This window comes from Leptidea sinapis, chromosome 31 (genome assembly GCF_905404315.1).
Source record: "Leptidea sinapis chromosome 31, ilLepSina1.1, whole genome shotgun sequence".
Lineage (NCBI taxonomy): Eukaryota > Metazoa > Arthropoda > Insecta > Lepidoptera > Pieridae > Leptidea > Leptidea sinapis.
The window spans coordinates 2,236,354-2,252,018 of NC_066295.1; the positions used below are offsets into that span (position 1 = coordinate 2,236,354).

The 15,665-nt window shown below is 32.7% G+C and overlaps 1 protein-coding gene across 2 annotated transcripts in view; it reads right to left on the bottom strand.

Annotated features, from left to right (window-relative positions):
- The window catches only part of LOC126974194 (vanin-like protein 1), a 28,150-nt gene extending 16,943 nt beyond the window's left edge, over positions 1-11,207 (bottom strand). For both annotated transcript variants that reach the window (XM_050821637.1, XM_050821639.1), the window contains exons 1-5: positions 11,009-11,207; positions 6,200-6,316; positions 5,339-5,458; positions 3,186-3,355; positions 1,132-1,346 (exon numbers count right to left, since the gene is read on the bottom strand). In XM_050821637.1, the coding sequence (XP_050677594.1) occupies positions 1,132-1,346; positions 3,186-3,355; positions 5,339-5,458; positions 6,200-6,316; positions 11,009-11,068 (682 nt within the window). In that variant the 5' untranslated portion in view covers positions 11,069-11,207. The remainder of the gene's footprint in view (positions 1-1,131; positions 1,347-3,185; positions 3,356-5,338; positions 5,459-6,199; positions 6,317-11,008) is intronic.
- Between the last annotated feature and the right edge of the window lie 4,458 nt (positions 11,208-15,665).

Below are 15,665 nucleotides of genomic sequence, written 5' to 3' on the forward strand. Positions count from 1 at the left end.
ACAACGGTTATATGAACTATATAGTGAGAGATCATCAAGTAATCATGATGCATCTTTCCTTGTATATGTGAAAAATTATTCAAAATTATTTAAGAAAGTATGTACTACTGCTAAGTCAATGCATATTAGAGAAATAATTAAAAATGCGAATAGGCTTAGTTCTGCAGCATATGCGGTTAAAAAAATCAGACGGTTAACTGACATAGATACGGCGAGATTAGTATACTTTAGTTATTTTCATAGTATTATGTCCTATGGTATATTGTTATGGGGCAGTGCGGCCGATATTAATACTATCTTTGTGCTGCAGAAGAGGGCTATTCGCGCGATTTATAACCTAGGTCCTAAAGAATCATTAAGAGAAAAATTTAAAGAAATAAACATTTTGACTGTTGCTTCTCAATACATTTTTGATAATGTTTTGTATGTTCATGTTCACATTGAGGAATTTTCTAGAAACTGTGACATTCATAATGTTAACACGAGGAACAAACATGTTGTGCCTACTACTCGGTTGGGTCGAGTTAGTAAGTCTTTTGTTGGGCGATGTATATGCTTCTACAATATGAGCCCAGAAAATGTACAAAACAAATGTGTTACGAAATTTAAAAGAATTGTTAAAAAACGTTTGTGTGGGAAAGGTTATTATAGCATAAACGATTTTCTTAATGACACCACGGACTGGGAATAAAGCGAACACCCTCAGGCTCTTTAATTATTAATGTTTATTGTACGATATTACATTGTAATCCATATTTTATATTAAAATAAAAAAGCCCGCTGAGTTTCTTGCGCCCATTCTTCTCAGGTCTGAGGCAGTCTCTTTTGAATGGGTGGTAGATTTTGACGTTCAATAAGTGATTATAAATCCTATTTTGAATAAAAATATTTGAATTTGAATTTGTCAAACAGCCTTGCAATTAAACGCAGGAAACGTCCAAATAAACCAATGATCATAAAGCAAATGTATTCTCAAACATTATGCATATTCTTGGGTTATACTCAGATCTTTACCTTTGTCACTACAAAATTACATGACAGGGAGGAGTAATTTTATAATTGAATAATAATCTTGGAGTAACTTTACACTGTGTTTATTAATAAGACAGTTTATGTTAAAGATGAACTTACCAGTCAAATATGGCATCTCCGAGAACCACATAGTTGTGAAGATAATATCTGTTAAGTTATTCTTCTGCACAATCTGCACAGCCGGCACTTGGAACATCAGATCGAAGCAGATAAAATGTCCGAAGGTCACACCGAAGTCAGTTGTAAACACGCCCAAATCAGGCGTTAGAGCTGGCGTCCTTGTAAACTCGCCGAAAAGATTTATCTTTCGATATCTGATAAGGGAATAATAAAAATATCAATACATAAGAAACTGACTTCAAATATATCAAACGTATTTAAACCAAGGTACATCACTACTTAGAATCTATCCACAAATGACAAATACGTGTATATAAAATTTAGTCTACCATTTTCGACCCTGAGTTGTTCTTACAAAAAATGGTCCACAATTAATGGTGAAATTGTATAATAAATATAAATACAACAAAAAACACATAACATTTTGAAAACATTTGACGTTTTCAAAAAAGATTGACCATAATATTATGATACCTTTAGAAATCTGATTATTAAATTATAAGTACATAAAAAGCTAATAAAAATAAGACCGACTATTCAATATACATATTGCATTGCAATCGGTGCTTGATAAAGTGCGAAGTTTCACTTAATCCAACGTTTTAAAGTGGGTCAAAATCATGTTCAAATATTCCGTTACATATCTATATCACGGCATAGATAGGTACAAGCCAAGCTAATAATAATAAAAACTTATTGAAATACATATTGCATTGTAATCAAAGTTTAATAGGTGTGCGAAGTTGCACTTCACTCCAACGTTTTTAAGTAGGTAAAAATAATTTTCAAAGATATCGTTACATATCTGTGTATATACATAGATACAACCAAGCTAATAAAAGTGTGATAAAAACACAGGCAAAAACTAAAACTACCACCTACTCAACGCAGGCACAGTTAATACTACCATAACAAGGACGATAAATTAAAATTTATTTCTATTATGTTTAATTTTATAAATTTACAATTTTTCGTCTTGAAATAGCTGGAAATAATTCTATCCATATGCACTGGTGGCTTATAATTGGCAGCAGTTTAGTTACTTATGACAATCGTGTTATAAATTTGACGGTAAGATCCCAAATATAATACAATAAACAAGCTGTAGTTATGGCCAAATCACCCGAAAATGTACCAACTGTGAGGTTTGAAACAGTCTCGTGAATAGTGCTTCTATTAAATTAAATAGACCAGGAAAATTATATTCTGTTTATTTACTATAGTGGCTCTGCCAATAACAAAGTAGTAAAGTTAAAGTAGTAGTAAATGTTTATTATTTCAAAATTGATTTCCTATAATATAAACTATCAATTTTATGTCAATCGCTAAGACTTCAGAAATATTGGCGCTGTGGAAGAAAAGCAAGAAGAAACTCCAGATGTATTATAAATTGCGCTCTTTTAATAACATTATAAAGACAATCTGCAGTTGAGTGATAAGACTTACAGCAAACAATTTTTTTAAATAAAACTTTTAAATTAATTATCAACATCTGGCAATAATATATTCAAGGTTTTAATTAAAAAAAAACTTATGCATTTTCCTTGAAAATTTGAGTATTATATCGAGTTTTTATGAACATTAATTACTCATACTTATACTGTCAATAACGTAATAATATTTACTTAAAAAATTCTCTAACTGATCATCTACTTACTGCGTCTTACTACGTTTGAAACTGTTACAATTTTTAAATGACACTCAAACTATATCATCGCACTTTCACTATCATATTAAGTTTTATAACGATCTATTTTAACAGTATTCAATAAAAAAATCTAATAAGATAATATATTAAACTTTTATCTAACTATACAATACAAATAAACTGCGAAATTATAAATAATAAATCGCATTAAGGTCGCAATCTGCAGGTAAAATGCTGAAGAAGCTGGCAAAGTTGCCCCTTTGATTGTCAAACTTATTCTTTGGCAAAAGAAGAATTATTAAATTATTTATTAAAATGGAACGTTACCGCAAACTCAACACACTCATCCCGATGAGGGACCTTCGAAAATCTTGCTAATTCTCACCTATCAATGACAGCTCCGGCTCTGTCGAACACCACATTAGTATTAAAAAGATATTCTTTCTTCTCTGGACAATATTCACCGGTCACGTTCTCACAGTCCATCACTTCCTGAAGGTTGATGACCACATACACCGCATTCTCTTTAGCAGCCGTTGATATTTTTACCAGAACCTGTAAAGTGTGTTAAGCATCATATAATATAAAGTTACTGTCTATGCGATCATAAATAATTCATCCAACTGTTTGCAGTTGTTTTTCATTATTTTATCATACTTGTTTTTGAAGTAAAAAACTTCTGTAGCATCGTTTTGAAAATTTAAATTTGAAAGACGATGAAATGAAAAAGCGAAAGCGAGTAAAAAGATACAGGATACATAAATTCATAAGATTGAAAAAATGAGAATACAGTGTTTCGGTACCAGGCGATCATAGTTAAAGAAGAGATAGTCTTATGTATGTATGACGCGAGTATACTTTAATATAATATTCTCACGTCATGCGCACGACGTATTACTACAAAGATACCAGGAGAAAATACATATGGTAGCGGTGATAGATTATCTACCGTCTTCCATAGCGGTTGAAATCATTTGTCATCCTAGCATACATGTACCTGGCCTTCATATGCAGATTAGAGGTATAATGTAAATTTTGCATCGGATACAGTGATGCCGTTGATTGATTTTTTCGATGCCAAATTTTATTTGAAAGTGTGCAGCCGCACTGTATCAACAACAAGATCAAAAACAGTAATTGACTCAATATTCCAAACCTATATTGACCATATTAAGACTTAAGTATTTATTAACTTTTATTACTTTAGTAACCATACGGCTCCTGTATCATTAATAGAAAATGTAAGCTTTGAGTCTGAATGTAAAATAATAATCAAACTTTGTGTCACTATGATCATAACTAAAATCTACAATTATCCTCTTCCCAAAATTTAACGTTCGTCTCATAAAACATAAGAACTTCAAGAGAAGCCAATATTTTTGAAGGTTTCACTTCTACCACGTGTGAACTGCACATATGTTTTGTTTACCTTCTAACATGCCATCGTTATAAATCGCTACTAAATTGCGCTAAACTAAACCATCGTTTAACGTTTGCTATGAAATTCTGGGCTAATGAGACTATACGTCTCATTTCTCAAAGTGACAAGCGCAATTGCGTTGCCGCTCAGAATTTTAGGATCAATGAAGAATTCTAAGCGGCACTGCATTGTAATGGGCAGGGCTTATTACTTAAAACCAACCGAGCTAACCGTTCGAGTGACGTCTCGTTATAAAATCTTGTATGCTTTGTTCAAATCTTTCACGTCACGTCTCAGACGTCACTCGAACGGTTAGCTCAGTTGGTTAGAGCACCGGCACGGAACGCCCGAGGTCGTGGGTTCGAGTCCCGCATCGTTCATAAAATTTTGTTGTTTTTCAAATTTTATTTGTGTAGTAATATTATTACAAATCAAGAGGTCGTAAAAATGCGTTACAGGGGAATCCTATAACGCGTTGTCCTATAACACCAAACTACGTACCATGTTAAAGTGTCGATTAAGTGTATATGAAATTTTTCAGGTGTCTGAATAAAGTAAGCCTCACTAAACTAGAATAGAGGCAATATGAATTCCCCAATAAGCAATTCGATCTTATCTTATTTGACAACATACCTACGAGTATTGATAATAATACTCCAATCTTCAGAACAATTGCTCACAAGAAATATAAGCGTCTCAGTTAAATATCTATGCAAAATGTGTGCTCGAATTAATTGAATGAAATGAATTATTTATTTACTGACTGATTACAGATATTACATACATATATGGCTAATATTAATCATCATTTAGGTTATAAATTTCTATTAGGATTCTATTAAAAATAGATGAATTGTGAATGATTTTGATTAAATTGCAGGACGTAACCAGACAACCTCAGGGTACATAAAGGTTGCTCAGAGATCCCTATAACAGAAGCAAATCTATTAACATTTTTGCGAGAGAGATGTTTTACAGCTTTTCCTAATATTTCTTCTTTTATCTATCGTTCCTTCTTCTTGGTAGAAATGGAAAGAATAATTCAATAATAAATTAATTTAATATTAAATTATATTATTGTTATAAATTAAGACAACATGTAAATTCATTTTACTAACCTCATCGTAAATTCCAGGGTTTTCTGCCGGTATCGGATGATCTTTGAGTGCATCATGTATCGGAACAGGCACCCGCCGACTTCCTAACGTCATTTCCGGGAAAACAACAATGTCTGCATCCTAAAACAGTGTATTTAAACTTAAGTTTATTAAAAAGACGAGGTCTTCCGACAGTTAGTGATACACCCTGCGCATTAAAATGCAGTGTCGCTTAGGATAATTGAAACTATCAATATTCTATGAATATATAAAATGAAATAGGATATTAAGCTTCATTATTCAAGTTATGTTACTAGCTACAGCGCACTTCAAACCAAAATATAAATAGTGCTTCCATATCTGCTTGGCGACAGAAAAAAAGCACCGCTAGCATCCATCCAACATTCCAGCGAACATTATCTGCAAACTTTCCTCTATGATATTATATAACACTAGCTGACCCGGCAAACGTTGTTTTGCCATATAAAGTATAATTCACGCGATAGTTTTATAAGCAATAAAATATTGCCTATATTATAGCCTGTACATCATTTTGTTCTATTGTCAATAGTTTTTGCAGCGCACGCAAAAATAGGTTTTCGATTTTACTCCTTGTGTTACAAAGTAGCAATTTTATTACGGATCCCTAATTTAGGAAAAAAAACATAGCCTATAGCCTTCCTCGATAAATGGACTACCCAACACTGAAAGAATCATTCAAATCGGACCAGTAGTACCAGAGATTAGCGCGTTCAAACAAACAAACAAACAAACACTGCAGCTTTATATATTATAGTATAGATTCTATTTACGCTCCAATTTCATAACAAGTCCTTAATTTAAGTAAGTACTATTAATTAAGTACTTTTTTAAGCAACCTACCTGGTCAGCCGCCTCTTTTATCAGCCGAATGTAGTTGTTGAGGTTTGTATTGATATCGGACAGTACTTGGTATTCAATGACAGCGGCTACATAGCTGTCATCTGTGGGAGTCGATCTCTGAAATGAAAAGTATTTTTGAATGTATGTAGAATTTGTTATGTTTTAAAGTGATGACCATCACTTCTGGGATTAATTACAAAATAAATTTGTAACCAAAATTTATGAAAAATGCGTGGCTTCCATCCGAGTGCTCTTTCACTGAGCCAACCTTTCGAGTGACGTATCGTTCATAAATCTTGGTATGTCTTGTTCAGCTCTCATGTTGTGGCTCCAGACACAGGATGTACTTTACTATTGATAACCTGCTCAACCCCAATATTTGCATATCAGGAAATTGACTTGAGATGTCGCTCTTGTAAATCTAAACAATTTGTTATTTTTTTAAAGAATAGTTTCGCTTCGTTCATAAATTGTGTTTACAAATTTAATTTGTATATTCAATATTATATAATAACACAACACGCCTGAAACTAAGATAGCATTCCTACCATACGAATGTGTGGCGTTTCTTAGCTGCGCGGTCAAGGAACTTTCTAGCAGTTAAATCATGCTGTGGAATAATCTTTTCCAGAACAAAACGAATTCAAAAAATCGCGTACACCCGAAAGACCATCTACATCCAAAAGACCACCAAGATTTCTGTTATTCCTCTATTGTTGCAAGAGAGTGTGGGTGGTATTGATTAGTTAATATCAGGTGACCCGTACGGTCGTTTATCCTCTTCAATAAGAAATATATTCACCCCGTGGAATAGATTCACATAATGGTCTTTCTGTTAAGATCAAATCCCATCAACCTTTTCAATACAACTTTCTTGTTCTTGAAACGCTTGAACTGGCTTCTGTATACTAAATTTGAACGTAGAATGTAATTATCTTCGCTTTATAGTTTCTTTGAGAGTCATAACCATGTGAGCATCAGGAACAAAAATAAACTTGTAATACCTACTAGTCAGCTAAGTAGAGTTGGTTAGCCTTTTGTGGGTCGATCCCATAAAATGTTCAAAACAAATGTAGTACGAAATTCAAAAGAATTGTTAAAAATCGTTTGTGTGGTAAAAGTTACTATAGCATAAATGACTTTCTTAATGGTACCACAGATTGGGAATGGAGCAACCACCCTCAGGTTTTAAAATAATAATTTTAATTGTAGGATATTAAATTGTAACCATGTTTTTATAAAAAAAAGAAGCCTTAGTTTCTTGCGCCCGTTCTTTACAGGTTTTAGGCATACTTTTTCGAATGAGTGGTAGTTTTTGACTTTCAATAAATGATGTTTATCCTATTTTGAATAAAAATATTTGAATTTGAATTCAGTCTAGCTTCGTCCATCCTCTTTGCATCACCGATCATATCAAGTTTCTGTTTGAAATTTAATGTCTTTTATACTAGTTTTAATAAACCCCCTTATTTATTACAATCAACATTTTTTTTACTACCAATAATCTCTCTTAACATAACTTTTTTATTTATTATTACTAAAGCTAATGGAAAAGGAATAGTAGTAAATATTTCATTTCTAAATTTTTGGATAAGTTTATTAATAATTAAAAAATACTATATATATTATAAGTTGTTTGAAGAATTGCTTATCCAGAGGTTTTACTATAACGCAAGATTTCACCTTGTCGCGAAAATGTGGCTGCAGCTTAAGTTAAGACTAATTTGAATATAAACCATGTTACTGTGAAATTTTGATTACCATGTCTACATGTTTTGACTTGTTAGCTAAGACAAGCGTCATCCATGACTCTTGAAATAGATTGTTATCTGTATTTCACTTGTATACACTTTCAAACGTACTAAAAATCAAATGCGCTGTGCGATTAGATGTATCATACAAGGGAAGAGAGAGATAGCGAGATTTTTGGAGGGTAGGAAAATACATTTACGTATTGAAGAGCCTGAAAAGGGGCCCGTATGTCGGGCTTGGGTGAAAACACCTTTAAACTAAAGACCTCTTTTAGCTGATAGCCCTAAAAGCTTTTACAGCGAAGCCGGGCGGGGGCCTTGGAGGCCGATTACAGATTAGGTGAGGTACGTCCTTTCGACACATTGTTGAAAGAGTATTTGAAAATATTTATCATGTAAAAAAGTTGGTAAAGAACCGCCTGAGACAATAAAATGTTGAATAAAGCGATCAAGGAGATGTAGGCTACTTTCTGAACTAAACAAACAATTATTCAACATTATAATGTGAATGTGATTTTATCGCAACTGTCCTAATACAAATATATAAATGTTGTTTATCTACAGTCTACACATGTGCAAAGGTGATTCAGATAAGATTATTATAATTCAACATCGCGAGAAAACTTAATCTTTACTATATTTAATAAAATAGTTACTTCTGCCAGTTTATATTTTACTGAAAAATATTGACAAACTAAAAAACCGGACAACAGCTAATCGGACTCGCTTGCCAGGTTTCCCCACATATTTTTAAGTACCTATCCTTTTAAAAAAGGGAATTAGTTTTTTTTATTTTTCTTCATAAACCGAAAACTACACTACATAAAAATAATTAAAAAAATGTTAAAGTTTGTGCCAATCAAGCCCTTTCATACGATACCCCACATGACACGGTTAACTTAATTCAAATTTGGACGGCCGTCCCTTTCATAAAGACCCTGTTTTTTACGGTTTAATTACAAATACATAGTTTTCAGACTTTTTCCTACACTCGTAGTTTTTACTTGCCAAACATACTTGTATTTGTGTAAACAACTTTTACAATAAATACAAGAGGTATATATTTTAAACCTATTATTATTATATAATTGCCATTTTTTTAAGTATTAAATTCGATATAGTATGTTATTCTTAAGAGAAAGACATTTGCCATCTCGGACTTTTCTGTAGTCTATCTATATAAGATACACAATTCCACGATACAGTATTTTGCTATATCTCAAAAGGCTTACACAGCGTTTTCGTTGAAAGCTCCCAGAAGGCATATTTTTTCCGACACTTTCAACAAATATCGTTAATGTTTCATTAATAAAAAAATAAATATAAATGTATACTTATATATATATATATATATAAATATAAATATAAAAAAATAAAGATAAATGTATACAAAAATTTAACAAATTATATAACCCGAACCCAGAAAATAAATAACTAAAGTAAATTGAGTGAGAAACAATAATTCCTTCGCTAGAGTTTATAGGATCTCTTTCTAACAAGACATAAGTCTTGTTAGAGATAGAGAAATAGAATTATTAGAAATTATTTACCTTGTTAGAAAGGGTAGACATTTTTATTGCTGATCGAGACACAAATATCACCATCCATCATTATATTCAGACACTAACACCACATGCGAATGAATCTGTATTCGTGAACGAAGATATATTTGCTTTACTATACAGTTGCTACTTCCGGTTGATAAATACATAAGGTATCTTTATTATAACAGCAACGGAGAGTTTTTACTTATCACAAATTTATGCAAAAAACATCTACACATTATAATAAACTTCGATAAAGGTGACAAGACCGATATTTGGAGTCTTTACACCACATTTAGGCTTTTACCTGTGAGAGGCTCCTTTGTACAGAATGCCGGCTAGATTATGGGTAGCACAACGGCGCCTATGGGAAGCACAACAGCGCCTATTTTTGCTGTGAAGCAGAAATATGTAACCATGGGTGTGTTTCGGTCTGAAGGGCGCCCTAGCTAGTGAAATTACTGTGGCAAATGAGACTTAACATATTATGTCTCAAGGTGACGCAGTTGTAGTGCCGCTCAGAAGTTTTGAGTTTTTCAAGAATCCTGAGCGACAATGTATTGTAACGGTCAGTGCGTATCAATTATCAGCTGAACGTCCTGCTCGTCCCTTATTGTCATAAAAAAAAACAAATTCAATTGTACAGTAAATCTCATTAATGATCACATTCATTGTTTATTTATGAGGCATATGTAATGAAATTTCATTAAATTCAGCTGAAGGACGGCTGCTCCTTAACTTTAGATGCTCCAAATCAGTAAGAATTAATTACCTAAATACATAAATTATTTAATGAAAAATTTACATTATGAAATAGTGTATATTTATTATTTCTATTCACTTACCTTCTTTAATGTACAATGCTACTTAAAAATTATAAAAAAAACCTGCCTAATCGATTAGTTACCGTTACTGAACACATGAGAAATGAAATTAAAAACAATGCCGAAAACTTATCCCACGAAAATAGCAAATCATGGACAAATTTCGTTCAATTCGCAATTTTTTTTATAAATTGCTAGTTCCTCGCCCTATCCTACATTGATAGCCTTTTTATGGAAAAGGAGGACAAACGAGTGTACAGGTCACTTGGTGTTAAGTGATCACCGCCGATAACAACAGAGGAATCACAGGAATGCAGGCCTTGAAGAAAGGTGTACGCGCTTTTTTGAAGGTACCCCATGTCGTATCGTCCCGGAAACAGCTTAACACGGAAGCTCCACAGCTTTGTAGTACGTGGAAAAAAGCTCCTTGAAAACCGCACTGTGGAGGATGATGGGGATAATATTCTTATAATAGCCGTTTCTTACTATGTATTATATCGTCCATAATTTTAACGGGATTTTTTGAAAACTTCAATAAGGGATATTTACATTTTTTTGTGACAAAAACTAGTAGTTGTTTTTGAAGCAACGATTTTGTAATTTCTCTGGTGTTGCAAGTGATGAATTAGCACCAAGCTACCCTCATACTTTTTTTTATAAGAAACTACAGATGGTACATAAGATTCTCACCTGGTCTGAATGTCCGACGAGACAAAGGAATCCAACCAAATAAATTATAGTATTATACATTATCACATACAACACTGTGGTAGCAATATTATATCTAAATCCATATATAAATATAATTCTATTTATAAACCGTAATGTATTCTAGAACGCTTGGCGACACGACTAACGCGAACAACTCTGCAATGGATTCTGAACTCTAAACTGATTTCAACGACCAACGAGTAGGTTTATATGAATGAACGGCGAATACTCATGACATGAATTGATTAGTGAATGTGTACACAGTTAATATTTATTATATACTAGCTGACCCGGCAAACGTTGTTTTGCCATATAAGTTATATATGTAAACCTTCCTTGAGCTTCAACGATCTATTACAAAAGATTTCATTGAAATCGGTCGAATAGTTTAGGAGTTATTAGGGAAAAAACAAACATACATTCTCTTTTATATATATATAGATTACACTATACTTAGTACTTACCCTACGTAGTTTCACGGGTGATCGTTGTAACGGCGTGACTTATTAGACGAAATGTATATATATATAAAAATGAATTGCTGTTCGTTAGTCTCGCTAAAACTCGAGAACGGCTGGACCGATTTGGCTAATTTTGCTCTTGAATTATTTGTGGAAGTCCAGAGAAGGTTTAAAAGGCGAATAAATAGGAAAATGCTGCTAAATTAAATATAAACAACAAATTTGTTTTTCCTTTGATGTGTCCATACATAATTTCTATGAGAGAATTTATTGACGCACGGTTTGACAGTTCTGCTGTGAAACAATTTCATTACGACAGCAGGTTGCATATTTTACGAAGTAATTTTTGAAGTTATGATATTATATTATTGACAAATTAATATAAAAACATTATTTTATTTATTATATACAGAACAACGTCTGTCGGGTCAGCTACTGGATAATATAATAAGTAGCAATAAAACTAGAATTAATAATAGATTTGAGGAAATCTCTATCTTATATCTTTAAAAGAATATTTTAAACAAGTGGAGTACCTAAATGCGGCAATTTATAGATTAACAGTCGAAGCTCATTATGAAGTTACTTGTGGCATGTTTTATATTTTGGCATTGTTTTTATACCAAGTGATTTGTCTATATTTATGCATAGAACGTCATTCATGCTTACAGTAAATCACAATTTGTTTTGATGGACGATATATATCAAAATATATATTTTATATATATATATATGAGATTTCCACGTATATAGTCATCACGATATCTCTGGAACCATTAGTGCTAAAGACTTGAAATTTGGTAGGAATATTCTTTTCACCGAGTATAGGTCAGCTAAGAATGGATTTTCCAAAATTCCGTCCGCAAGACTTTTTTTTTATTATGAACAGAACAACGTCTGTCGGGTCAGCTTGTATATATATAAAATTGATATAAAATATAATGTTAGTTACTTTTTTTTTATTCCAAATCGTGGATGTACACTTTTACTAAGTATGATCTAACACTTTTGTGGACATCAATGTCTCCGAAATAAATACTTCTTGTTGTACTACGGAACAAAACAGTAACACGTTTCCGTTTTCCGTATATAATTAATTACTTCAAGGACTTGCCCTTGACCGGTTTTTATTACAAACCTAAAATGAATAAAATCATCAAAAATATTTTTACTGCATGGCATGTGCATTAATATAGTTATTTTGGTTCACCTGGTGGTTAGTGATACGTCCTGCCCATTACAACATATTGCGATGATTATTTGAGACAAAAGAAGTATGTTAAGTCCCATTAACCCAGTTATTTCTTGTAAATGTATATAATATGCAGATGAACTGATTGTATACCCTTGAAAACCCTTATCAAGAAAATAAAGGCGCCAAACAACAGTCCTATGAGTACCTAGGCTTAAATATTTAAATACTTTTCGAAGTATTAAATCGCCTGTAATTGTAACTGTATTTTTACATTAGTTTTTTGCGTTAATGTTACATTTTTATTATTATTTTATTTAACTCGATGTTTCGTGACCTTTTCAGAGCACGTTTTAGTCCCCCTGAAAACGTGCTCTGAAAAGGTCAGGTGTCCTTTGAAAGGTATTTTATTTAAATATGTTACACTCGCGTTAATAAAAAAAAACTAGGCTTTAATTTGTTTTTCTTTTAAATCAACCAAATTGAATGTATTCAGGTCAACGAACTAGGAGGACAATTTGAGTGTTTTTTCTACCCAAAATCTTAATAAAAAGAACAGTAACTAATACCAGACGAAATAGTAAATTCTTATACATTATACCTACAGACCTATATCGGCGCCTATTTCTGCCGTGAAGCAGTAATGTGTAAGCATTACGGTGTTTCGGTCTGACGGGCGCGGCGCCGTAGCTAGTGAAATTACTGCAAATGATGTCAAATGAGACGTAACATGATATGTCTCAAGGAGACGAGCGCAATTGTAGTGCCGCTCAGAATTTTAAAAGAATCCGGCACTGCATAATAATTATCATCATCAGCTGAACGTCCTGCTCGTCACGTCCTTTATTGTCATAAAAAAAAATTATAAAACTCTCTAGTCTTTTTATAATAACTAATACTCGTACTGGAGATTCATTAATTCAAATGTTAAAAAGTTATTACTCGTAAAAAAATAGTTATTATATTCATGTTAACACTTAACATGTTTTAGGTCACTATGACCGCCTTTGATTACTAACAGGAAAGTCCCTGCGGTTCGTCCCCGGTCACTAGTCATCATTATTATGATGTTCTGATAAATTTTTCCTTATAGTTAATACTACTAGGGGGCATCTATAGCTCCACTACCAGGTGTGAAGTCATATGTTTTGCAATTTAACATCTCGAAATTATTAAGTCAGAACAACACATCCGAAATTAGATTTATTTCAATTCGAAAGTCATGAATTTTATGACCCGTATGTATGTTGTATTTGTTGGATGCAATGGACCAAATTACAATGGGACCACACGGGAAGCACCAGCTTTAAAAAAAAAAAAGAATCACCAAAATCGGTTCGCCTGCAGAAAGTTTTGAGGTAACAAACATTAAAAAAAACATACCGACGAATTGAGAACCTCCTCCTTTTTTGAAGTCGGTTGAAAACAGTTCTTACATTTATGGTAGCACTATGACCGCCTTTGATTACATACAGGAAAGTCCCTACGGTTCGTCCCCGGTCAAAAGTCAGCATTATTATATTTTTCTGATTAATTTTTCCTTTTTTATTTATTCAAACAAAACAAATCTTATAACTATATTTACAATACTATGACTACATAAAATTAAATCTATCATTACGTGGAAGGGTACCAAGAATACTGGCAGCATTACCACGTTGGATAGCAAGGCTGATCCGTTGACCGAAATAGCTGCCAGCGCTTGGGTTTCCAGTAGCCTTATTGAGGCGCGAAGATAGTATTTTGAACATTCTCCGCGCCTCAGGGCCCCACGGGCCAATATGTAATACATATTAAAACTCAAAAAAATTGTTATAAGATGCTTATGTGGTAACATAAATGAATATCTATATATACACATATAAAATTCTCGTGTCACAATGAGTTACCTTACTCCTCCGAAACGGCTTTACTGATTACTACCAAATTTTATATGCGTATTCAGTAGGTCTAAGAATCGGCTAATATCTATTTTTCACCCCAAAATTTTTTGAGATTTTATTTTTATTTTTATTTTATTATGATTCAGCATTGAAAAATACATATAAATTAAAATTTTAGCCCTTCTACGATCTATAACTATTTGTGTATCACGATTTTTATATTATTCTAATCCATCCACCAAACCGATATAGGGTTGAAAGATGGCAATCGAAAGGTGGAAGTTTTTGACTTTTAACAAGTAATTTCATATCCTATTTTGGATAAAAATAGAATATAATATTCCACATACTACAAAGCTTTGGAATGAGCTTCCTTGTGCGGTGTTTCCGGGACGATACGACATGGGTACCTTCAAAAAAAGCGCATACACCTTCCTTAAAGGCCGGCAACGCTCCTGTGATTCCTCTGGTGTTGCAAGAGATTGTGGGCGGTGGTGATCACTTAGCAACAGGTGACCCGTACGCTCGTTTGTCCTCCTATTCGAAAAAAAAAAATTATATTTTGAAAATGGAACAATTTGTGGATGGCTGTAGTACTTAGAGGAAAAACAAAAGTCGTTTGCCGTAGTTTGAATATTTGAAAATTATTTTATTCAAATAAGAAATTAACTCCTGTGCTGCCTCATGTAATAATTTTAGAAAACCACGCTTTATGATCAAATCTGTTTTTATGTTTCCTCTAGCGAACAATTTTATGATTTAAATTATAATATTAACAATAAAATTACGTATATATATATATATATATATATAATTGCTTTATATGTACGTTAAATATAAATATTTATAATAATAAATTATTTTACAACTTAATAATCAACAATTTTTTTGAGTTCTGCTAAGTAAAATGAAATGAAAAATATTAGACTTATTACAACAATATATTGTAGTTACAATATTTGTACCGGCACCAGCTTTCATATAATACAAGAATCATCAAAATCGGTTCACCCAGTCGAAAGTTGGTGTTGCAAGAGATTATGGGCGGCGGTGATCACTTAACACCAGATGACCCGTCCCCTCTTTTGTCCTCCTATTCC